The 24,069-nt window shown below is 35.1% G+C and overlaps 6 protein-coding genes and 1 long non-coding RNA gene across 8 annotated transcripts; 3 read left to right on the top strand and 4 right to left on the bottom strand.

Moving 5' to 3' along the window:
• Positions 1 to 266: 266 nt before the first annotated feature.
• Positions 267 to 2,320, bottom strand: LOC109544806 (WW domain-binding protein 11). The gene is made up of 6 exons (XM_019915158.2): positions 2,150 to 2,320; positions 1,593 to 2,076; positions 1,296 to 1,482; positions 998 to 1,235; positions 766 to 940; positions 267 to 630 (listed from the first exon to the last, which is right to left on the bottom strand). Exons 1-6 carry the CDS (start codon positions 2,211 to 2,213, stop codon positions 378 to 380), a joined length of 1,401 nt encoding a protein of 466 aa, XP_019770717.1. The 5' UTR covers positions 2,214 to 2,320; the 3' UTR covers positions 267 to 377.
• A 518-nt stretch (positions 2,321 to 2,838) lies between these two features.
• Positions 2,839 to 4,700, top strand: LOC109544808 (60S ribosomal protein L7). The gene is made up of 5 exons (XM_019915161.2): positions 2,839 to 2,941; positions 3,171 to 3,461; positions 3,722 to 3,914; positions 4,000 to 4,152; positions 4,524 to 4,700. Exons 1-5 carry the CDS (start codon positions 2,931 to 2,933, stop codon positions 4,632 to 4,634), a joined length of 759 nt encoding a protein of 252 aa, XP_019770720.2. The 5' UTR covers positions 2,839 to 2,930; the 3' UTR covers positions 4,635 to 4,700.
• A 105-nt stretch (positions 4,701 to 4,805) lies between these two features.
• LOC109544807 lies at positions 4,806 to 9,846 on the bottom strand. The gene is made up of 6 exons (XM_019915159.2): positions 9,280 to 9,846; positions 8,751 to 9,223; positions 7,164 to 7,361; positions 6,417 to 6,644; positions 6,170 to 6,361; positions 4,806 to 6,117 (listed from the first exon to the last, which is right to left on the bottom strand). The coding sequence occupies exons 1-6, from the start codon at positions 9,329 to 9,331 to the stop codon at positions 5,869 to 5,871; spliced, it is 1,392 nt and encodes a 463-aa protein (XP_019770718.2). The 5' UTR covers positions 9,332 to 9,846; the 3' UTR covers positions 4,806 to 5,868.
• Positions 9,847 to 10,095: 249 nt separating this feature from the next.
• Positions 10,096 to 15,879, bottom strand: LOC109544809 (poly(A) polymerase type 3). The gene is made up of 9 exons (XM_019915162.2): positions 15,658 to 15,879; positions 15,132 to 15,527; positions 13,925 to 14,047; positions 13,607 to 13,862; positions 13,035 to 13,544; positions 12,460 to 12,719; positions 11,866 to 12,039; positions 10,861 to 10,962; positions 10,096 to 10,790 (listed from the first exon to the last, which is right to left on the bottom strand). The coding sequence occupies exons 2-9, from the start codon at positions 15,453 to 15,455 to the stop codon at positions 10,752 to 10,754; spliced, it is 1,788 nt and encodes a 595-aa protein (XP_019770721.1). The 5' UTR covers positions 15,456 to 15,527; positions 15,658 to 15,879; the 3' UTR covers positions 10,096 to 10,751.
• Positions 15,504 to 17,340, top strand: LOC125505484. Its single transcript, XR_007282208.1, has 2 exons — positions 15,504 to 15,749; positions 15,817 to 17,340. It is a non-coding gene; the product is annotated as an uncharacterized LOC125505484 (long non-coding RNA).
• Positions 16,883 to 19,238, bottom strand: LOC109544810 (V-type proton ATPase 21 kDa proteolipid subunit c''). The gene is made up of 6 exons (XM_019915163.2): positions 19,045 to 19,238; positions 18,911 to 18,959; positions 18,748 to 18,831; positions 17,929 to 18,076; positions 17,479 to 17,724; positions 16,883 to 17,339 (listed from the first exon to the last, which is right to left on the bottom strand). Exons 1-6 carry the CDS (start codon positions 19,103 to 19,105, stop codon positions 17,307 to 17,309), a joined length of 621 nt encoding a protein of 206 aa, XP_019770722.1. The 5' UTR covers positions 19,106 to 19,238; the 3' UTR covers positions 16,883 to 17,306.
• Positions 19,239 to 19,801: 563 nt separating this feature from the next.
• On the top strand, positions 19,802 to 23,730 carry LOC109544900 (transmembrane protein 104 homolog). Of its 2 annotated transcripts, XM_019915321.2 has the most exons (3): positions 19,802 to 20,437; positions 20,509 to 20,718; positions 21,798 to 23,730. In XM_019915321.2, exons 1-3 carry the CDS (start codon positions 20,408 to 20,410, stop codon positions 22,980 to 22,982), a joined length of 1,425 nt encoding a protein of 474 aa, XP_019770880.1. In that variant the 5' UTR covers positions 19,802 to 20,407; the 3' UTR covers positions 22,983 to 23,730. The 2 variants fall into 2 exon arrangements, with proteins under 2 accessions (XP_019770880.1, XP_019770881.1); XM_019915322.2 differs by lacking the exons at positions 19,802 to 20,437; positions 20,509 to 20,718 and adding an exon at positions 21,590 to 21,742.
• Positions 23,731 to 24,069: the final 339 nt, after the last annotated feature.

Genomic DNA, 24,069 nt, shown 5'->3' with positions numbered 1-24,069 from the left:
TTTTTATTGAACATATGTACACAATAAATGTAATATAAGGGTGTTCTGCTGTGAACACATATTGAATCGTTTCCGAAGTGAAAAGGTGAACATTGATGTTTTCTGCCATAAATTAAATTTTTGCGGTCCTCAAAAGTGAAAATTGTCCAGAATCCAGATTAAAGAGCTTAAAGGTAGGTGAAACTTGTAGAGTAGAAAGTGGTTCAGATGCGGATTTTCTGAAGCGACAGAAAGACAGAGATTTTCCGACGAACAGAACTCCGACGAACAGAAACCCGTTTTAATTTTTAATCAATCTCGATTTTTTTCGTTCACAGTTCCATTCTATTACAAATTATATATACATTCAATTACGTTGCTAAAATGTAATAAGCTAATTACATTAAACCTTCCATCTCTTCCATGAATTGTTTGTAAGCGTCGTCTTTCGTATGCTTGCCTGCCGCTATTTGGCTATTCAGGTTCATTTCCTTTTGCTTCAGTTCCCGAACCAAGCTAGTCACTGGTTTATTCTTCCTTTCCTCTCTTTTCACCCTTAATGCGGATGGAACAAATCGTGTAACGTCTGCGCTAAGGTTTCGAATTTGTGGCTTAGCAGAAATTGTGGCACCGTGCTTACTAGAATCATTCCTACAAGAAAAATGGCTTTACATCTCGCTCAGATTGACAAAAATTATGGTATATTATGTTAGTTATTAAGAGCAAAAATGCCTCTTTATATGTCCTGATAGGTTCAGCTGAAGATGGAAATATTAGCATAGTAACCTGTTAATCAGTTGAGGCGCAGCAGATAAAACATTTGGTTTAAGTTGCGGTAAAGGCTGTGGAACTAATGGAGGAACGGGGATTCGAATCAACCGCGGTCCGGATGCAGATATTCTAATGGGCGGTAAACCAGGAGGTGGCCCTGGTGGCATTAGCGGCCTACCCGGTGGGGGTCCTAAATTTCAAAAAGAGAAACTGTAATTTCTTTCAAACCTTGTTAATTGTGTCTTACCAGGAGGCAACCTGATTCCAGTTCCAGAGAAAATAAGAGGCGGAGGAATAGATGGTGGTAAATTAGTGGCCGGCATGGACGGCAAAGATGGAATAGTCTCATTAGTACCGGGTGGCATGAGTTGTTCCATCTGATTTATTAATTTTGTTTGATCTTGTTCCTTGCGCTGATCCAATTTCTTTTGAACGGTCTCCATTTCTTTCATAAATTCATCGACATTTTGCCCAGACAATGCGACCTAGATTAAAATGAATTAAAAGATTAATTTTTACGAGATACTATGTAGGCAAATTCTCACCATTTTCTGTTGCAAAGAAGTGGGTTTGCTGACCGCAGCCGGGTTGCCCGGCATAATGCCATCAGAATCTTCGGTCGATTTATCTTCCACTGCTTGTTCCTCTGAAGGGTGTTTGAAGAAGTATTCATCAACTTCTCCATCATCATTAATATTTGGAGGTGGGCCAGGAGGACAACCAGGTGGTTCTCTAAATAAATAGAATTTATAAAGTAAATTATAGCGGAACAGTTCATACTTAATCAAATCGTTTAAATACATTAGCTGATTTTACCAGTTGTTCAGACAGTTGTACTGTACCTTACAGGCATACCCAAGGCCTGCAACTTTAAGGCTGTTGCAATGGAGTAAATGGCCACTTCAGGTTTCCTTTCCGTGTTGGGTAACGGGATGACGTTGGCGGAATTCTGTTGGGGTAATTGCGGCAATGGGATATCATCTACCGTAACACTCTGGGCAGTTTTAACTGACTCATAAAATGATACGAGTTGGGACTTTTTCGCTTCGTACTCAGACTGCCTTTTTTTCAGGTCCGACCACTTATCTTGGTCGTCTTTGTAGTACATTCCCAAAACACGATCAAGAGTGTCTCGCAGCTTTTTTCGCTTGTCTTTTAGAACTTTTTCATTTAGAGGTGAAGGCTGGTTAACATTGAATTCCATTTGGTCGATTTTCTCCATTTCCTCGAGAATTTGTTGCGGATCTTTTCCTTTAAGTACGGCTGCTCGTACCATCTGTCTTTGTTTCTTATTTTTCTTTAATTCCTGCTTCCGTGCTTCTTTTCCTATGAAGCCATAATTTGGTCATTATATGTAGTTTGAATAATAAACTTGCTGCATTTTATGCCCAAAACTTACTTGCTTGATCCGTGGGATTCATGTATTTACCACTTTTAGTGGTATTGATAGACCGGCGCCCCATGTTATAAAGTTTTATTTAACAAAATTTAATCACAAAAGTTTATAGTAACACAACCTCACAACATGTTTGACACTGTGGTTTCATAGATAAAGACGAGTGACATAATGTTGACCAATTAGATCGTTTGAAGCCAAAACGGGACTGTCGCCACTAGCGGTAGCCCCTTGCGTTTTGCATGCGAGAATCTTGACAGGTTCTTGTGTGGTTAATGTTTTCTTATTTTGGTATTTTTGCTGGAAACTTTTATTTTTTTACTGAACGAATTAATTCTTGATTTAATTCCATTTTTGCAAATAAATGACCCTGAAAATGTCAGATATGTTAGGTTAACTTTTTTCGACACTTTTTTTTATTTTTTTATAAAATCGAATTTCAGAAATTACTAATAATAAAGGAAGGTATTAGAGTTCACGATTCCGAGAATATTCTGCAAATCATGCTTATACTGTTAACACCACTAGAGGAAGAGAAATTTCCGTCTATTTTAGAAAAGCAATCCACTCTACAACAGTGCGCTCATTTTTTAATCGGTTGTAATTTCCTTTAATTAATAAATTTTATCACTTATTAAAATTTTGGTCATTTCATAATGGTGTGTGCAAAAATTCACTGACTATCTGAACGCAGTCTTAGTTCTGTCAATTTGACAGTGTCAAATTTACTTCATCGATCATTCATCTGACGTGAAACTCCATTCTTTCACATTTGCGGTGTAAAATGGCTCCAACGTAAGTTTCTTCAAGAAATTTAAATTTTCAATCATCTTCGTTTGTGCAAAATTATTTCACATGAATTCAATTAGAAATTATTAATACATATCGGTAGTATAATGTGAAAAATATATTTTTTTCACTGTTTCGAAAAAACCTAATTTAAATTATGTGTTTACAGCGATGCAATGTTTAGTTTCCTGGAAGACTTGTAGCACGTGCAACTTTAAATATTTGTAATTTTTAGAGTTGAAAAGAAGATTAAAACTGTTAAGGGACTGCCCACAGTTCCCGAATCAGTTCTGAAACACCGAAAAAGGCGCGCAGCTTCAAGAGCTAAACGAGTACAGTCGGACATCAAGAAAAAGTCCGATCAAATTAAAAATCGTAAAGAAATCTTCAAACGTGCTGAGCAGTACGTAAAGGAGTACAGATTGAAAGAGCGCGATGAAATTCGTCTTATTCGGCAATCCAAAAACAAGGGGAACTTTTATGTTCCTGCCGATGCTAAGCTGGCTTTTGTCATCAGAATCAAGGGGTACGTTTAGCTTAAAGCCTTCTCTATAACTTAACTTACACAACATCGGACGGTTTTTATGGTGAATTTGTTCAATATAACTATTTCACTTTCCATGTCGTCCAATAGTAACAGTTTTTTGTTCATGTTCCAGTGAAGGTGAAATTATCTAGAACATTGTAAAGAAAACTCACATGCTTATTCATTCTTAGTTAATTGCTTTGATTTTGTATGGGAATATTTAGAGGCCAATAACTGACTAAATTGTCTGTTAATTACAGAATCAACAAAGTTGCCCCCAAAGTACGAAAAGTCCTTCAGTTGTTCAGGCTCCTGCAAATTAATAATGGCGTTTTTGTGAAACTTAACAAGGCTACAATTAATATGTTAAGAATTTGCGAACCCTACATTGCCTGGGGCTACCCAAACCTCAAGTCAGTTAGGGAACTGATTTACAAGAGAGGATTTGCCAAGGTAACTTTTTTTAAATATTGCTACAATATTTTGTATGTGTATCCGACGGTAGAGTTTTTAATATATAAATTGTCTTTCTTTGCAGGTGAATGGCCAACGGATTCCTATTAGTAGCAATCAAATTGTCGAAGACCGATTGGGCAAAGCTGGCCTAATCTGTGTTCCTGATTTAATTCATGAAATATTTACTGTTGGACCCAACTTCAAATATGCATCAAACTTCCTGTGGCCGTTTAAGGTAATTTTATTTGTTGCTTAAAATGGTCAGGTTTTTTTTCAACTCGGAACAAGGTTTCTGATGGAACAACTCTGGAAAATGTTACGAAACGAGGGGAAAATCCTCTCTTTTTTAAACCAATTCGATCTACATATTATTTAAATCCATAAATAGTATGTTGAAAAATATTGGAATATTATTAAGTGTCCAATAATACTTTTCCCTTTTTTATATGAAATATCTGGGGATCTAATATTGGTGCACATGTTAGCGCTTAGTTATTTTTTTCGGTTTCATCAGTGTTATTTCACATTTTTCACAGTACACATTTTTCAAGAAAAATTACTTCCGAACTGTAAGAAATCACTTGCTTATTTAAACTCTCTTTATAGCTAAATACCCCAACTGGAGGATGGCGCAAGAAGGCCAATCACTATGTTGAAGGTGGTGACTTTGGAAACAGAGAAGACAAAATCAACGAACTTCTCCGAAGAATGGTATAAGGAGTAAAGTTTTTTTATTGTAAAAAAGAAACATTCGCTTCTCTAATAAATGAACTGTGTTCCATATTGGTTTATTTTAACGCTTTTGCCTTCTATCCTACCTTAACCTTTGTGCATTTCAAGTAGGCAATTTGATTCATTTTTATACTTATCAAATCAATCAAAACGAAATACAAATATTATTAACGTTTATTTCAACGATCAGGAATCAATACAGGAGCTAATTCTCGTAGGGGCAACTGTACATCATGCTCAATAAAGTACTCTGGCTATAATAACAATGAAAAACTTCTCATATTTTTTTTATATTAATACTGGTGTAGGCCGATGTCTCTTTTTGTTAAATATGTACATAATCTTTTGTTTTAAGACTGTGTTTTCTAAAAGTACAAATATTAAGTAGTAGAAAACCTTTAGGAATGTTTTTAAATCTGCTATATTTTGTATTTATTTCTTGGCTATTCGCTATAGAACCTTTTACTTTTCTTCCGTTTTATCTTGGAACACTGCTCAAGCTGCAGAGCTTAAATTGGCACGAAAAGTAGTCGTGTGTATATACGGATTATTTTTTTTACCGTGCGTTGCTGGTGTACAAAATTAATTTTCTTTGTTCCTAATTGTGAATCTATTGTCTCGTTTAGGGAAGTAAAGAAGACAGGGTTCTTATTAAAACATCACCGAATAGAAAATTTAGCCGAATATCCCCACAACAGAAATTGTTTAAAAATATGTACATTTCAATTTTTACACATTTATGTTATGAAGTAATGTAGAGAATTTCTCTGTTTAACAGGTCAAGAAGGAACAGTTTCTTATCTGCTTAATATCTAAATCATTCCCTTAGTTGCTAACACGCAAATTATATTTTATCATTAACTGTTTAAGTATTAGCTATTTATTTTAAGAGAGGTAAAAATTTTCGAAATTTCAAGTACATTCTCTAAAATTAATTTTAATTTAGTAGTGAACAATTTATGCAATCTATTTTATAATGCTCTGTCTTTTTTTAGAGAAATATTTTTACATAAGTGCGAAAATTTCAACTTTTGGCTAAAATAACCGCGAGTTGGCTTTAAAACGATCATCGATATAATTTGATTAGTATTTACAGATGCGGGAAACTATTCTTAAACGAATTTGACTAATGAATTATTATTGCCGAGCAGATCTCGTATTCATGATGAAGATACCATGAAGTCGGTTCTTAATGTGGTTTAGTAGTTCAAATCATCTCTTAAGTGGTAATTGTACAAATGTTACAGTCATTGGAAGAATCTTTGACTTCCGCCATGCCACAAAACTCATTTAATTCTGTAGCACTGTCGGATTTCAACAGAGGAATATTGTCAGAAGAAGTGATACTTATCACTTCTGTTGCTGAAGATGCATAATCTTCATTTAGTTTTCGTTGTTCCCAACTCTCGTCCTTAGCAAAATTAATTAGCGGCAGCAGGGTTTTCCTTCGAAAGAACATGAACCAGTTCTGGAAGCCGAAGACTCATTAGATGCCACTACCATTCAAGCTCTGAACTTACCAATAACATTGAAGTGATGCTTTGTAGATAAGCCAACTCCGTACTGTCCACTGCCTCCAAAGCCACCAGCGTAATAAACCAGTTCGATATGAACATGAGATGCATGGCACAAAGAGACCTTAGACAAACCCTTGTTGCCTCTAAGCTGGATAATTCCCGATTCACATAGCTAAAGCTTTTCTCTTTCCTTTCCTGCAAAATGCTTCGTCATTTACATCAGAATCATTGCACCTAAAGTCGCACAAACCTTTAAGTTTTCAAGTTCTTTGTTCAGGGCTTGCAAAGAATCGCTCTGGTACTGATATAGCGATACTTGTAGGTTCACGATTCTAATCATGGCTCTGATCGCAAAGAATGTGTTTAGTAGAAGTAGCCCACATTCAGGGATCATAAAGTTGAAAAGCGTTCCACGGCGAAAGGATTTGAAGCAAAATTTCTTGGTCTCGAAACTTTGCGGATCGCAGCAGTAAGTGGTCTAAAAACACATTTTTTGTTGATGTTGTGGGTTCTTTAAGCGGAAGTTCTTCGCAAAAAATTCCTTGATTTGGGAAGAATTTATTATCAATTTTGCTTTGTACCGGCTGGTTCAAGTTAGTGCGGGAGGCGCAATGAAATGCGACGTTTCCGGAATTGTTGCTGAGTAAAATCCCGTTTTAAATTTTGAAGATTGAAGGAGAGAGGAAGAACGAATCAAATCAAGAATATGAAGGAAAACTTTTAAAATAAATACATTTGAAAAACAGTTTTTGAAGAGACAGACCAAAGAGTTGGGTGAACGGGAAGGTTTTTGAGGAAATTTCTAACGGCGAGTGAAAGACAAATATTTGGAAAAATTGGTTTGAAGAAGAAGGTATATGGAAATAGAGCAGAAAAGGCACAATGTCTCAATAAGAAGACTCTCAATGGGTAAAAAAACATTAATAAATTAATTTAATGTGAGCATCAAACAGATTGGTACTTACCTTCAAACTGAGTAAGCTTAATGTGGACTTACCAAAGTTATCAGTGGTGGCAGCAGGTAAGTAACCAGAGTGCACCAATTCATGTTCTTGAAAAAGGCGGTAATTGGGGTGGAGAAAAAAAATCTTTCGTAAATGTACAGGCTGTACAAAAATATCCATATTGATGTCTGATGGTGTAAAATATTTAATAGAATGGCGGTGAGAAAACAATTATCTGGGTTCTTTGTTGACTGGAAAAAAATCAAGTTAGGAACATTAATAATTAATAAACAAAGGTGCTATAGCTTGCGTCGCCTTTTTCTAAGTTTTAGCAGGCAGATATTCATACAGGGTGATTCAAGATTGGCGTCATTCCTCTGGAGGTGTTGTCTGGCGGTGTTTTAGGAGTACAGAAAAAATAGTAAAAAATTTTTATTGGCATTAAATACTGAGAAATTTGCAAAAAACTATATCAGAAATACGGCAACAATGTTTTTCAAGGTAATCTGCCTAATTGACATTACGTAAATACCTGTGGCTTCGTAATTATTTAAAACTCCGGTAACCATGGAATTACACAGAAAGTGACAATAAGATAGACAAGGATAAACGGTAAATTGAACAGAAATCGTTGAATGACGAAACCTAGTTAAAAAAAAAACCGCAGTTTTTTTGAAAAAAAGTTCAAAACGTGAAGGCTTCTCTGGCTAAAAGTGCGCCCAACTCCAATTGTTCAGCCGGGAAGTTCAAAACGATAAATTTTTAGAATTGCTTTTTTTTCAGTCAGACCTAAAGATGCCACCACCTCTATTACTCTATTAAAACAAGTACTGAAATTTGCCCTGTAGGTGAATTTAGCTGAAATTTTCCTGGTTCGAAGCGCAGACTATTTTATCTCTATTTGTGGCCAATTTCAAGTCTTTAGCTACTTTGGATTGCGAGCTGACGAATAATTGAAAATTGCATTATTTTTGCACCGAGCTCATTGTTTGTGTCCCAAATTTGAAAAATTCTCCAAAATTGTCCTATTTTGAACGGTTTTTGCGCGGTGGCAATCTTCAACGGACGACATCTTCCTTATTTTCGACCCACATCCTTCAGATTCGATATTGGGCAGCTTCTTAGGTCGGAAACAATCCAATAAGGKCAAAAAACAGGATTGTGAAATTTTGATTTTCGGTCGAAAATTTCACAAGGGTCGATTTTTCCAAAAAATRTTTGCGCGGTCGCAATTGTAATATTGCGATAAATCTCAACTGACTCACTCGGTTTTGGATGGTCGGAGATTTTTCATAAAAAAAACGGGCGATTTAAAAAATCATCAAAGTTTACTCCGAAGATCCATAAATCTAACAATCGAATAAAGTTATGGAAAACAGTTATCAGAACTCACCGCAGAATCATAAAAAATGGCGCAAAATGCAGCGTTCAAAGTACGCAAAATACGCGACTTTGCTTTAAAGCAGTTTGCTGAATACAGATGATTATAATACGAAAATCTGCAGTAAATTAAGAACGAATAGCTGCAGACTTTAGACCATCTGCTGCTCTGGTTTAAATATACAATACTGCTTAATTTTTTGGACTTATTGAACTACTGGAGTTTATAAAGCTGGAAAGTGGCTTAAAATGATACTCACATAGACTCCTAACATGAAAATAAGATTCGACAGGAACAAGGCCACAAAAATATGCAACACTATCACCAGCATGCTGCTCTTTCTGCCGGTGTAATTCTTGTTGAGCAACACGCAAAATAGCGTTAACAACTGTGCGGCACAACTCAGCACCGAACCAATTATGATAATTCCGGTGCCATAACTTTTGGAGCTTTTTCCATTGCTGCCGTAGTAGACGTACATTATATTATCGATGCAATTGTGATCTTTTAAATCCGGATCAGCCAAAGAGTCATCCGGTAGTTCAATTTGGGGAAGTATATCCACTGCGTAACTTTCAGGTTCCATAGTGTCTGGATTCGGTATTATCAGTGATTCGGATTTTGCGTTATTATCGTTCGATATGTTGTAGTTCGGATCATAATCATAGCTTAAGTAGTAGTCTTCATCTGAAATTTTCTTGGGGGCCGTCGAGTTAATAATAAGTTTATCACCTGAAATGCGAGCTTTTTAGATACTTTTTGTCGACGATATTCACCCATCGGCTCACCTAATGAAAAGCAAAAAATATTCCAAGCACATAGTAAATACAACACTATCATCGTTATAAAACTAAGCTAAAACGTTCCGGCAGAGATGCTGATCAGCTTCCATGGCTAGTCTTAAAAACAATGGTTCTGCTCAATTTTCACGCTGCATTTCCATTCATATATGCTACAGAACGCAGCTGGGCGATAATTAAGCGCAATCGCGTAGCTGCAATCGATAGAGCTAAAACTGGGCAGATTTGCTCAAAAGGGATGAATGATGGATGGGGATTTTTGCCTAACTTATTTCTCGAAAAAACGGTTTAATCTAACATTTCCCCAATGAATGCTTTGACTACGATCAAGCGCAAGTTTGTTAATGGGAAAACCCCAATTGCTGATGGTAAATCTGTGATATTTTCCTGGATAAACCGTCGAAGCCCTGAATGCTAATTGATAGTTGACCAAACAGCATTCAACTACTACAGAACAGCCGCGATTTTTAAAAATAAAACATAATTTAGGACGAATGAAATGTTTTTAAATGTAGGGGGTCGACTAAAAACGCTACAAGTTTTAAATATTTTCTCACTGTGGTCGATTTTTGTTAGTTTTCACCCGAACAAAAACGTCCTTTTTTTTCAAATTAAAAAAAGCCCCAAATTTTGACTAAATTTTCTCACTTAGTATTAAAAATCGTGTAGTTTTCGAAATATTGTCAATAATGTTTCTTCAAATTACTGTTTTGCTCCGGATTTTAACTGTTTCTTACCTCCAAACATTATTCCTACTTTAACACTGTATTGCTTACTTTAACATTAGAGAAGTAAAACGAAACCTTTGGGGAAAATATTTATTTTTATTACAAAATTATAATTTACACTTGACAACACGTACACTTACAAACAAAAATCTGGTTCATATTTAGGAGGTAATTCCATGGGAATACAATAATGGTAGCATTATTATTGCACTTCTCATATATTCCCCCTGTGTTAAATCAGATCTATTAGCACATTTACATGGGTATAAAGAAATTGTGAACTAAAGTTGCATTCAACGTATCTAAAGGGTTTATAATTACTAAAATAATCCAAAAATATATGTACGAGTAAAATACTATCGCAACGATAAAATTACAATGAATAATTTCCCATAGATACTAAATTAGGAACTAAAATTCTACATTGAAACTGCTGCACATTCGCCCAATTAATCACACAATGCACTTGTAAATATTCATTGCGAGAATATTTACAATAAGGTTGCGAAAATACAACAAAACCGTTACATATAAAAATGGAAAAAATATCATTACGATAATATTTTAGTCTTTTTTTACTCGTGGAGGTCGACTTTATACATACTTGTCCAGTTCGGTCGGATCAAGCTCGTCATTTTTTTCATTTTTTCCTTTTTTTTTCTATCTCATCACCACTGCAGAAAAGATACCATCATGCAGAACAGGCCCACTTTGGGGGCAGCACCACCATTTTCATGTACAGACAGTTTTCGTGGGCCCATTCTCAGCAGACTAAGTCAAAAATTTATTATTGAAAGTGTACTCCAATAAAATTAACAAACTTAAAAATCTAGACACTTGCCTGAACAGTACTTGAAGTCATCGTATTAGACAGTGACGTTTCAAAACTGTTACTAGAGTCATCATTAGTCACCAAAGATGACGTATTTGAACTTTCATCAAACTAAAAATAAGTGACGGGCACAGTGTTTGTTGAAAATTGCAATTTTTGCAGTAACGATAAACTACTTCAACCTTTTAATATACACAGCATATAATACATATATACAGGGTGGGTTTTTTTCGATGACTAGTACAGGGATCCTGGAAACGACAGCAGATGCAACGAAGGTTAAATGGACGAAGAATTGTTTGTGATTTTGAATGCTCCACTTGAAACCAATTTTATTGTTCTAAAATTTGACAACTGAAGAGATATGCGAAAAAAACTGATTTATTTCAGATTTTTGAATGACTCCTAGTTCCGTCAATACTAATCTGACAGGAAAACATTGAAAAGAAAAGTTGTAGAAAATTGCATTAGACATTTCTACAAATTAACTGTCATTTTTGACAAATGGCACAAACTTGAGATTTTTTGAATGGCAACCATATTTGATTTAATTTGTCATTTGTCCAAAATGACAGTTAATTTACAGAAATCTCATGTCATTTTCTACAAAGTTTCTATTTAATGTTTTCTTGTCAGATTAATATTGACGTAACTAGGAGTCATTTAAAAATCTGCCGTAAATCAGTTTTTTTCATATATCTCCTGACAGCTGTCAAATTTTAGATAAATAAAATTGGCTTTGAGTAGCGCATTCAAAACTACAATTCTTTGCCCATTTAACGTTCGGTGCATCTGCTGTAACTTGGAAACTTCCAAGATCCCTGAACTAGTCATCGACAAAAACTCACGGTGTATAGTAGATAATTCATTACCAATATTGATTCAATTAAAAGATGTTTTGATGGTATGTTGAGATTTAAAATTTTAGAAAATTTAACAACACATATTGAACACATTAGAACATTCCTTCAGCCTTCATTTATGGTTTACAGTTACGGAAGTACTAGTACTTACAGTCGTCGAATTAACTTCACTGCATGAAATTTTACATTTTTTGTTCGCCGATTCAGTGGCTGGGGGATCTGTAGATCGCCTCTTTCGTGAATCAGGAGTAGATGCATTTTTAACTGTGGTAAGACTTAACTGGCGTTCTTTTCTTATTACTCCAGGCGGTAAGTACTGGGACAACTAAAACAACACGAATAGTTAAGTAATCAGCATACATCAAACCCTTGCTTAAGTTTGATAGACCAATTGAAACACATTCATGTACAGGAATAGCCAAGTTGCCCAGCTTCTAAAAGAGTTTCAAAGACACTTTACATCATTAAGTGAACAAAAATATTGCTAGTTTTTTGTGTTGTTCTATACTAAAAAATTATTTGTGGATTCCTCTATTTAAAAAAACATTTTTTGAAATGCCACATGTTTTACGAACACCCTGTGTAACGCAAATAATTGATTGGCAATTTTGATCTGATTTTTTTAAATAGTTGCGAACAAATAGAAACGACGCAGAAAGAAATTCCTTTACATGCGTTTCCCGAGCGGATGATTTGACAAACTCCCATCGTATTGCAATATTCTAAACAGAAGAAAAAAACATACCTGTTTCCTCCTAACGTGCCTGGCTTCTAATTGCATTGTTTCGGTATACATGTGAATGTTGCGTGCATGTTTATTTACGTTCTCAGTAAATTGTTGAATGTCTTGGGTCAAGTCCAAATTCAACTCATTAATTTTTTGAAATTCCAGTCCAATAAACCACATCGAGCATTGGGTTTTGGGGTCCTTTTGTGATTCAGGCATCGAATAGCTTTCCGGATTTATGTGAGCAAGCGTTATCGATTCGTTTCTCTCCAAAGTTCCTAAAAAAATTACACAATTTTATAACACATTTCATCGTTGAGAAGTAAAATATGTATATTGTTAAATCTGAACGCATTGAAAATCCTAGAAAGTGAGCCTTTTTGCTACATTAAAAAACCCATATTTAGAAGGTCGATCACCCAACAAACGAAAAATAGTTTCAATTCAGTTTAAATGTAAAAATCCAAAATATTAACAACTGCTAATGTTATTGAAAAAACATTAGCCTTAGAATTTTTAGAAATGCAACTATTGTGAGTCAATGTGAGTTGAAAATCCCGGAAATTTCGGTAAAACAAAACAAAATATATTACCAATCAAAAATCGAAGTTTGCTCTCGACTAAACCGGTCCATTCCAAATGTTCCTTGGCAGACGATGAAGTCACAATCAATATAATAAAATGTTTGTACTTTGTGAAGAACGGTGGCGGGTCAAATAGCTTGTCCCATTGAGTTTTGCCCAACATAATTTCATCGGTAATCTGTAAACCAATCTGAAATTCGGACATCATGATTGAGCGCGTGGATTGCGATACATTAAAGGTGGAATTTTGTTGAGGATAAGCGGGCGTTATGATGGGCATGAGATGATAACGATCGGTGACGTTCACACGCGGATCCCACGTAGCAAATCCTAAACTAGCATTGGCCGGTTGTTTAAGCAGAACAGGTTGGGGCCACTGCCATTTGGAAAAGATCAGGAAAAACTTGTGCACCAATGTTGCAGATGCAGCCCTAGGGTACAACTGACATGTACGCGCTACAAGCATTGCCCAAGATACACCACCCAAATATCCAAGAACATTACTGTAAATCCCGTGTTCTGAAACAAAAAAATTAAAGTTATAAAATAGCTCTCTAACAGGATTTTACAACCATTCTTACTTTTTGCCCATAGTTTAATGGCCCTCAACGTTAATCTAAACGTATCAACATTTGGAACCAATCGCAAAATTTCGTCCGTAACTCTACACCCGTTCAAGCTTCGCACACACTTTTGGTCAAGATTTTTTAACACGTTATCATCTTGCAGATCCATTGAATCGGGAATTTCCTTTTGAAATAATCGGGCAAACAGCATATCGATTTCTATACCATCAAAATTCATTTTAATCACCGGAACAAATGCCTCTTCAACAGCCTGTAATAAAAATTCGAATTTTAGCTGCCTAAGTACATTTTTCACTTTCCAATAAGACTTACCCTTAGTTCAGTTACTTCAGATTGTTGTCTTAGTAGTTCATAAAATGATTCAAAAAACTCATTTCTCGAAACATGTTTTGGAGCTACACAAAGAGCATCGATATCAGCACCTCTACTATGCACCTGAACAACAGCAATAAATATTAGTAAATGTACGTTCAAATACTATAAAACTAAATAAAATGATTATTGCTAAAACGAAAAAGGTGATCAAAAGAACACATTAAATTAAGGAGTTTCAGCGTAAACAATTCCTGAAACAATTAAAATTATTTCCTTAGATCCCTAGCAAGTGGATTCGTTCAATTTGGGTGCAGTTTTTCAAATTTTTTGCTCTCCCGAAAGGAAAGTTTATTTTTCCTCAAGAACTAATGAAAATTTTAACGTAAATGTAAATTGGTGTTTGTAGTTTGAATGAATTTTAAAATCTGATGATGGCGCTGTTGTCTCGCCGAAACGTAACGAAATAAACAATATAAAAAAAAAATTTGTTTCACACTGTGACGAGCCCAGGAACGAAAATAATATAATAACAATTACACGCAGTCAAGAAAAAAAATATAAAAAAAATATTTACATTATTTATATCTTTCAAGGTTATTAATAATTTTTTGTATATTTTTTAGTGTCGTTAAAAAATCACTTCATCCATGTTAACACAAACTAACTAAAAATTAACCGAAAATAAAGCAACGCAAAAACACGTGGCAACACCGCATGTGTTGAATTTCCGAAAGTGACAAATACTCCGCAATAGATAACCTCAATCGATTGACGACGATAGGAACCATGCTCAAACTTGCGAAAAACACAAATATTATGCATCTTAGCGACAATTTTGCATGTGGAGTTATGAACTGTTGATACCTAAAACACGATTTAGCAGCAAAAAGCACCGGACAATCTCATTTTTGTGCATAAATAAGTGGTTTTGGAAAAACGAATTTCTAGTGTTTTTAGCTTAAATTATGTACCATTCAGGACTTTTTTCGCTGAAACTGCTTAATATGAAGTGTTCTTTAAGGTAAAAAAAGAAAATCTAAAAATTCGGAGCGACTCCAACGACACGATTGAAACTGGATATTTATCAGAAAAATTAGTTTTTTTTAAATAAAACTGTAATATGTCCACTCCATAGATGAATAATGCGATGATGAATGAACGAGATACCATTAAAACGTATAAATAAGTTGACAACGTGACTTACCCCTAGTCTATAACTGCCAAACGTGCACACTTTGCCTCCAACACTTTCCGCTACACTTTCAGGAAGATTGCACTTAATTGAGACCGATTTAATCCATTCCTTAACCAGAAAATAAAGTTTGCCCAATACCATCATCCTATGGTTGAGCTCGTGGGCACTTTCAAACACACCAAACTTATTAAGGGCACTTTCCAGCTCTTTGGTTCGTACCAAGTCAATCTGTTTCGGAGAAGCCATAGATATTGGTGAAGTCATTCCCAATGTCTCTAGGCGTTGATTCGATTTGTTTTCCTTGTTGTTCACCGAATTGTTTGTTGACCACATTTTGACGTTATAACCTTACAAAAGTTATTAACAAAAAACTTGTGCTTGCGGGCCAGCAATACCAATCTCAATCTGCAATTAAAAACAGTCAAATTAATTATCTGGTTCTATTGAAATTAGCTGGTATTCAATGGAAATTGTTGGCAAAACAAGGTGTCAAATCGATATTGTTCAAGTGCGTATCCTGATGTAAATGCCTTACCTTAGTAATATATTTTATCTTCTCAACTTCGTTCCACTGAAAACTTCCAACTGGGGTGAGAGTTTCGATGTTAGCCCTTGGTGGAGCTTGACGTAAATAAACCCCATAAACCCTATAAAGCCCTAAAGTAGAGCCCCACCATACTTTCTCTTTTCACAGGTCTTCATGCAGCACCCCCACCGCCAGCCATTCATTGCGAATGGCCTTCAGCGTTGCCAGGTCAACAAGTACGAGAGCGGTAGAATAAACATAACAGCAGATAGTATTCAGTTCCTCCAAATTTTTGTTTTTGATTATTCAGGCAGTAAATTATGAGTTCACATTTTCGAAAAAAAGTTTTATTGACAATTTCATCATTTATATAGAGTATTCCAAGCGTTTTAGCGGTAGATTTTTGTAGGTTTACGGGAGATCTACCCTAAAAACGGTAGACCTGGCTACCTGCCGGCCTGCCTTTTGTCTTTGACCATTAATGCGCCTGTACAGGATTGCCAGCTTTTTCGATTTGCATTTGCGACACGTGAGCCTTTTTATTGAGATTTTTGGCTGTATAAGCAGATAAAAACGACAAATTTAATGTGAAATAAATAATAACCTGATTGAGACATTTGATAATTAATTTTTATATTTTTATTCAATAGTTTGAGCATGCAACGTTGCAGTATAGTTTATTTACGTCTTTATCGCACTCGTTGAAAGGTTATATAATTCCTAGAAGGCGATTAAGAACCCATCTAGATAAAATTTTATTGTCCCCAATTGTATTTCAGAATTTTCCAGACACAAATCTCAACCTCTGGCACCAGGACTAATTAGTCTGAAACGTGGGGCAATTTGTCCACAGAACATACCCCCTAGGGGGGATATTTTGTGAATTTGTCTTTATCTATCACTAGGGCCAAGCATATACTTTTACGTAAAAGTAGGTAAGGTATATGGGGCCAAGACTAAGCAAATATGTTTTCTATTGTAACACGGCTGTAAACATTTCAAAACGTGTGATTTTCTCTGAATGATTTATTAAGGGGCCGTTTCGACGTTTAGTGATATCTCGAACGAACTTTGTTACCTGGTTTCTCTAGCCATTAACAAGCTGGAAAACCATAGACAATAAAATAAAATAATGTTGAAAACATTTGGGATCGTATGATGATATTCCAAATATCTACTGCAAAATGTGCACTTTTCTTTTATTAGTGGTTCAGCAGTGAAATGAAACAGGGACTTTGTTCCGTTAATTTGTTTATTTCTCGTTAAATATTTTTAACACGGTTTGGAACGTATGTATCTACCCTACGACTAAGATATCTTTCAAACTACATTTTATATACAATAATAGAATATTATTTGACGTGGTCTGTTTGAAAATCAACAGATAAAAGTGAAATTAAAGCATACTATGGACAGTTGCGCGAATATTCAGCATAACTGGAAATCGAATGCTTGCTATGCCAGCTCCAATTAACATACTTCTAAACAATAAGCCAACGAATTTCAGGATTATCTAATACTGGAATGTCTCAATAAAAGGCTGCATAAGTTTTTAGCGAAAAGGGGACCATTCAACTATTTAAGTATAATTACATTATTTTTCACGTATCCTTGTAAGTTTGTCTGTCTGCATGTACTGATGATTTAGTGAATAGTGCTTATGCAGAAGCTCCCATGCTGCCTTTAGAAGTCTAGAAAAATCACAATTTATCAGTACTTACAAGCAATTTTCGAACATTTCTTATCAAAGATCGAATTAACCATTAACATTTTCACATTAGCATGAACGTTAAGTTTTGAGATAACATATTTGATGAAAGTATTTCTTACCAAAAATACGCCGACAATCAAACCAAAAAGTCCGATAGCACTGCCGAAAATTTCAATAATCAAGATTTTCACAAAAAGAGTTTTGTTTGCGGCATCAGCAATCGCTGCTCCCGATCCAACCACGCCCACACAAAGACCACAGAAAAGATTCACAAAGCCCACAATCGTTCCTGCTCCAAAAATCACATGAGAACCCATGAAATTTCGGGCCTTTATTGCTTCCGTTAGTTCCACGGTGTCATAACGCTGAAATATCAAAAGAAGGATTCAATTTGAGTAAGAGAATAATGTAAAAAATACTCTTTTGAAGATGCAACAATATTTGAACATAGTTCAATGGCCATTTGGCAAGTTATTAGGCTATCGGATCATTATAAATAAAACATTGCAAAACTTGCTTAAATTTGGCCGTCCATTAAGTAAAACGGCAGCATATAGGGAAATACATACCTGAAAACTACTGGACAGAACAATAGCAGTAATAAGACCGTAAATCGCCACAGCTTCACAGAAGATAATGGAAATCAAGTTCTTCGTTTTAATGCGAGGTGCCTTTACACCAGCTCCTACTATGCTCGCTCCCGTTGTATAAATTCCGCTATAAAAAGACATTTTTAAAAATTAGACAGTATAATAAAACGCTGTATAAGGACAAACTGTAATGAAATAAAGTTCCAAACTTGATATATAATGATAATGATCTACAGAAAAACGATCAAGAGGAAAAATCGTTTCCGAAACTAGTGCATCATTTAAATTCAATCAAATGATATTTTTTGTATGATTTGAAAGATTGATAACAAATTGAATAATAGCTTTAATACCTACATAAAACAAGTTACTAAGAAATAGAGATTTGCGGTTGAACGTCCTTAAATATAATTAAATTGACTTCATAATCATCTAATTAATGATTCCCTACAAATAGAATTAACCCAATGTTTGGTAATTATCTAGAGGCTTTTTGGCAGTGAGGTCATTGTTTGAAACGCTGCATAAACAAATTTAGCGATTCCAGAGTTTTTGTCATCCAATCAGTGTCCGAAGGGCTCGGCACAACAAACGCATTAAAGAATGTTTAATAACAAATGAACAGATTGTAGCGTCCGAAATTCTAAATGAAAGGGATTTTTCGTGGCTTAAGCGGACGAATCATTTTTGGAAATAAGAAAAATTTACTGCTTTTGGCAGGACTCGAAAGGTAGGTGATAATCACCTAGATATTTGTCCAATGTTTTAAAAGAGGCACCAGAAACGCTTGTTACTTACAGTGCAGCTCCTACAACAGATAGTGCCACAGCAAGTCCAATACCCAAGGAAGCCCACAGGTAAGGAGACACATTTTCAAAGAACCTGCAGAAAGAGGAGTAGATTACAATACTACCTCTGTAGGATACATTCCAATAAAACAGATAAACCCAATTATACTGACCAGCCTAAACTTATTTGCTCGCCTTTCCCCGTTAACAGGTAGTAAAGGGCTGAAAAATAAATGGAATCATATGACTGTTGATCACGAGATTGAATAATAATCGACAATAGGTTTTCAGAAGTTGAGAAACTTACGTAAAACAACCACAGCGGCAGACGTCAGGTAACTTAGAGTGTATAACAGCTGGTACCTCATTTTTTTAAAGTTACTAAAATGCAGAAAATAAAACAATGACAAAACTTAGCAAGGACGAGAATTTTAGGAAACTATAATTCTGCCACCCATTCCAATATGATGACAATAATCACATGATAAATGTCAAAATCATCAAATAACACTTTGTATAATTAACATATGCGTCTTCCGATGCGCAGTTCGGAGCTGGGCGTTCTGATTCAAGACTGCGTGAAAGTTTTTGTGCTTTCTATCAGATTTAGTTCAAATAACTCCTTTGCATAATAATAATTTTTTAGAATATTTTGAGAAAATTTTGCAATTTTTTGCGGTTTTTATTTTCAATCAAATCATTTATTTTCAATCAATACCATACTGGTGAAAGCCAGGGACAATATAGGTTTTATTCATTCATTAGAGCAAGTAAAATAATTTATATTACTCTATGGTTCTAGATAGCACAGAACCTCAGTAAATGGTATACTATTTACTCATAATCATCAATATTTGCGCATTGATATCCGAATGTTTTCTCGGAACAGAGTTCGGAACGCATTAGTTCTTTTTGCAGTGACGCGTGAGATGATGAGATGCGCTGACAAAAATTAAAATATTTTCAGTGATTTTTCATAATTGGCTGACATTATTTAGTGAATTTCGCATTAAATAAAAGTGAAAAACACACTACCTATGTAAATTTTTAAGAAAATTGTTTGCAGATGCGAAGCGGAATTTATAATTTCGTTTTTTGCGTATACCTCTGTTTTTAGTGGGAATTTTTGTTGAAACTAATTTTACTACTAATTCCCCGGGCAACCACCTCAGAGGAATTAAACCAATTTTGAATCGTCCTGTAATTTAAAACCACTTATTAATTAATTATGGATAACTAATGGGGAAGATATGGTTTGCTCAGCAGGGCGTCTTGCATTAATTTGCGCTAATGTGTTCTTAATTTAAATTTAAATAACCTCAACCCCAAGTTGATTGTTGATAAAATTGTATGGATCTTGTATGGAAAAATCGTTTATGTTAAATTTGCAATTTAAACTCCTGGCTAAAATTGGCATCAAGTGGTCTCAGTTCAGAAAATTCTTAAAAAACCTACAGCTAACTTCACGCGTATTATTAGTGTGGGGCATTGACACAGTTAAAAATGTTTAGGGGGGTAGACATAGATAAGTGCTAGATGTACTTAAATTGCATATTATTATAGTTACCTGAGTTGGCAGTTATGTGATTTATGAAAAAACCATACTTGCTCACAGTAACTGATATTTACCGAAATTGCAAGGCACATTATCAGCACACGCAATCATTATAATGCCACAAGAGGATCAATATTCTTCCTGGGTATGTTTTGTATTATACGTGAAAATTTCCTATGAACTTATGAACATTCTGTGTTTATTTACATCCTTTAGGTGGGTTTGATCTATGTTTTCAATTTAATCGTTGGCACTGGTGCACTTACATTACCAGCTGCTTTCCAAAATGCTGGTTGGTTGTTTAGCAGTATTGCCCTTATAGTGCTATGCTTTGTGAGTTTTTTGACCGTAACTTTTGTGATTGAAAGTGTGGCCTGTGCCAATGCCACTATACAATGGAGAAAAATCAAAGAACACAAAGTTGATGTAAGTACTAAATTGCGTTTGTTTACGCTTTGCAAATTGTAATATTCCAAAGGTAAACTTACACCATTTAAAAAGGGCTGATGATGATAGAAAAGAGTTTTGATTAATTATCTAGACGATCAGCGCCTCGGATTCTTGGTGAACAATATTATATTATTATATATATATCTGTGTCAAAACTACTCGAATTTCCTCACCCACGTTGTTACGTCTGAATCGACTTTTCAATTCTCTATCCAACGATGCCAAAACGAATTCTGTAACTCGAACGGTTCTTGAGAAACTTCGCAAAAAGCAGCGTCATGTTCAAGTGGATTTTGAAACTCAAAAAAAAATCACAGCAAATCGAAAACTTCTTGAATTCAAACATTTTTTGAGAAAACTGCCAACAATTCCCCATCCATGGTTCATTTTCTAAAAAGGGCATTTATTTATCTCTAGAATGATGTACAAATGAGCGTTCTTGCTCATTTTGTTTCCGAGAAACATGCAAAACGGGACGGAAAACATGAAATGTTGTAATAATCTTACGCCACCCCTGCACAAAACGACGATAATTTTTCTAATTTCATAGACAACAGAAGACTGTATTTTTTCTACATAATACCCCCCTAAATTTAAAGCTGGATCCGCCCCTGGCCGAATCTATATTGTTTTGTACAGTGTGTCCCATTTTGGCCCTCTTTTTTACAGGACACCCTGTATTTTTTTATCTAAGGTAGCATTTTGAATTATCTTCTCAATAATACCTATAGCACGATTTATTAAACTTTTTTACATTGAACCACAGTCGCCCATGCAACAAAAGCTATAATATGTATTCTAGAAATTAAACTTTGTTGATAGTCTAGCTGAAATTACATTAGACAATTTAACAGACGAAGAATACAAGAAACTAAATTGAAAAACAAGAGAAACTTTGAAACGAGGTAAAATTCAGATTCATCGCAAATGGTGAAAAACCCGTCCGTTGTTTTCATCACACTCTTGAAATCTTTTTCGAACTGATTTTACGGCATTCATGGTGTGTAAAAGGGTTTTTATTTCTGCAGGCCTATAAAACAAATTATTGTTTATAGGAAAGTGAAGTGCCTCTTAATCCGGATTCTGAATCGGAAAACAGCAATGAGGAGACTGCAATATTGGCGAATCGACGTAGGCATTACTATCATCTAAATAAAAAAGTTGAATTAGGTGAAATAGCTGCTCTCTTCCTGTCCAGGACTGGGCATGTGTTGTTTTTTGCGTCTTTGTGCATTTACCTTTTCTGCGATCTTACAATATACGTGGCGGCGTCAGGTAAAACCATCGTGAATTTAAGTTGTAAGTCTTCCAATAATACGGAGAATTTTACTGAATCATGTTGGGAAGATTCAGGAGTAACCAGGATGGATATGTATAGGATTTATGTAGCTCTCTTTGGCCTGTTTGTAGGGCCGTTTACTTACTTCAATGTGCAGAAAACAAAATATTTACAAATATTTACCATCAGTGTCAGGTGGATTGCTTTTTCCATTATGCTTAGCTTAGCTGTTTTCAGATTAGCAACATACGGTCAGCAAGGGCGTCCTAGTTTGGTTAATATAGCGGAAGTACCTGCCCTTGCAGGTTCTAGCATTTATAGTTTTATGTGTCATCATTCACTACCGGGTCTCATCGCGCCCATTTCCAATAAACAAGGTCTAATGAGCAAAATCAGTATGGATTTTTCAGTGATATGCGGTTTCTATCTATTGATTTCTCTCACCGGTTCGTTTGCCTTTGAAACAATTGATGTATTATATTCTTTAAATTTTATGCCAACACATGATTCAGGTTTCCTTATGAAACTGATTGGAATGTTCTTGGCAGTTTTTCCTTTGTTTCCGATGGCGACCAGTTTCCCGATTATAGCCATTACAATGCAGGGCAATCTGAAGCATTTATTTTTTGAACCGTATGGTATAGAAAGACACGGTTTTTTTATGAAAAGACTGTTGTTCCCCAGCTTAGCCATATTTCCACCAATCATTACCGCTCTCATTACTCACGACTTAAAAGGATTGGTTGAAATAACCGGCTCATACATTGGGGTAATTGTGCAATATGTAATTCCGGCGTTTTTGGTTTGGAGCGCTCGAAGGCAAACCGTTAAATATTTCGGGATATCGGCGCACAAATATAGTAGTCCGTTTCGGCATTTCGGATGGTTTGTTTTTGTGCTAGTGTGGTCGGTTGTATGTATCGTTTTTGTTACAGTCGATTTGATTATAAATCATTCATAATTTAGGTCTGACTGCCGGAAATTGTTAAATAGCAAGCAAACAGAATTTGTGTGCAATAACTATGAATTCTTCAAGATTTTACCAAAAAGAAAAAAAAAAAGAAAAATGGATTAGTAATCAACTCGAGAAAATCAGTTGATTTCAGTTTCCAAAAAAAAATTCTGGTGGTTTTTCAAGACACTAAAACACGCCCAAAGCGGCTGAACTCGGTTGCTCCATCAAATCATGAGTCATAGGAACAAATTCTAAGCGTTTTGCAAAAATATGATCTTTTCAAGAACTTTGACCATCAATAGCAAAGGAGCCAGACATTTTTTTAAAATAAAACTTTACTACGTACGTAACTATATTTTGAGCTACTCTGTATACTTCAAAGAAACAGAAACAAATACTTTGGCAACAACCGCAACACCTTTATATGAACGTTTGTTTCCAGTCGTTATTTCTGTACGATCTAAGTGGTATACATTTTCTTTGTACTCAGGGTACGAATTAAAGAAAACTCTGTTTAATAATTAGGTACATTTTTCTACTACAAACTAAAAGTTGTCAATTAAGTAATATTTTTATAGGCTGTTATGTGTTAATGCATGTTTGTGAGTTGTGCAAGGTACTGTCGTTCTGTGATAGTTTACATATACGTATTTGTGTAGTATACCAAACCAAATTAGGAACAAAAGCAGGTATTATTTTTATTGTAGGTAAGAAACTAGCGTTAAGGCAAACTAATAAAGTATATTTTAGATAATTTTTTGTTAGTGTTTTCACTTAGTGCCTTTACTGTGTCATCTACTGAGTCTGATTTTATTCAATATTATATAATTTCCGACTTCCGCGCGAATTATTTCATAGTCGAACAAATAATTTAAATTATGACTGAATCGAGTTTTCAATTCTCTATCCTACGATGCCAGAACGAATTCTGTGGCTCGAATGGTTATTGAGAAACTTCGAAAAAAGCAGCGTCATGTTCAAGTGGATTATGCAACTCAAAAAAAAACCACGCGAATCTAAAACTTCTTGAATTCAAGCCTTTTTTGAGAAAACTGCCAACATTTCCCCATCCATGGTTCACTTTCTAAAAAGG

The sequence above is a fragment of the Dendroctonus ponderosae genome, unplaced genomic scaffold (genome assembly GCF_020466585.1).
Source record: "Dendroctonus ponderosae isolate FM_Combo_2020 unplaced genomic scaffold, Dpon_F_20191213v2 Dpon_F_20191213_8, whole genome shotgun sequence".
NCBI lineage: Eukaryota > Metazoa > Arthropoda > Insecta > Coleoptera > Curculionidae > Dendroctonus > Dendroctonus ponderosae.
This window is presented reverse-complemented; position numbering and strand designations above follow the sequence as displayed.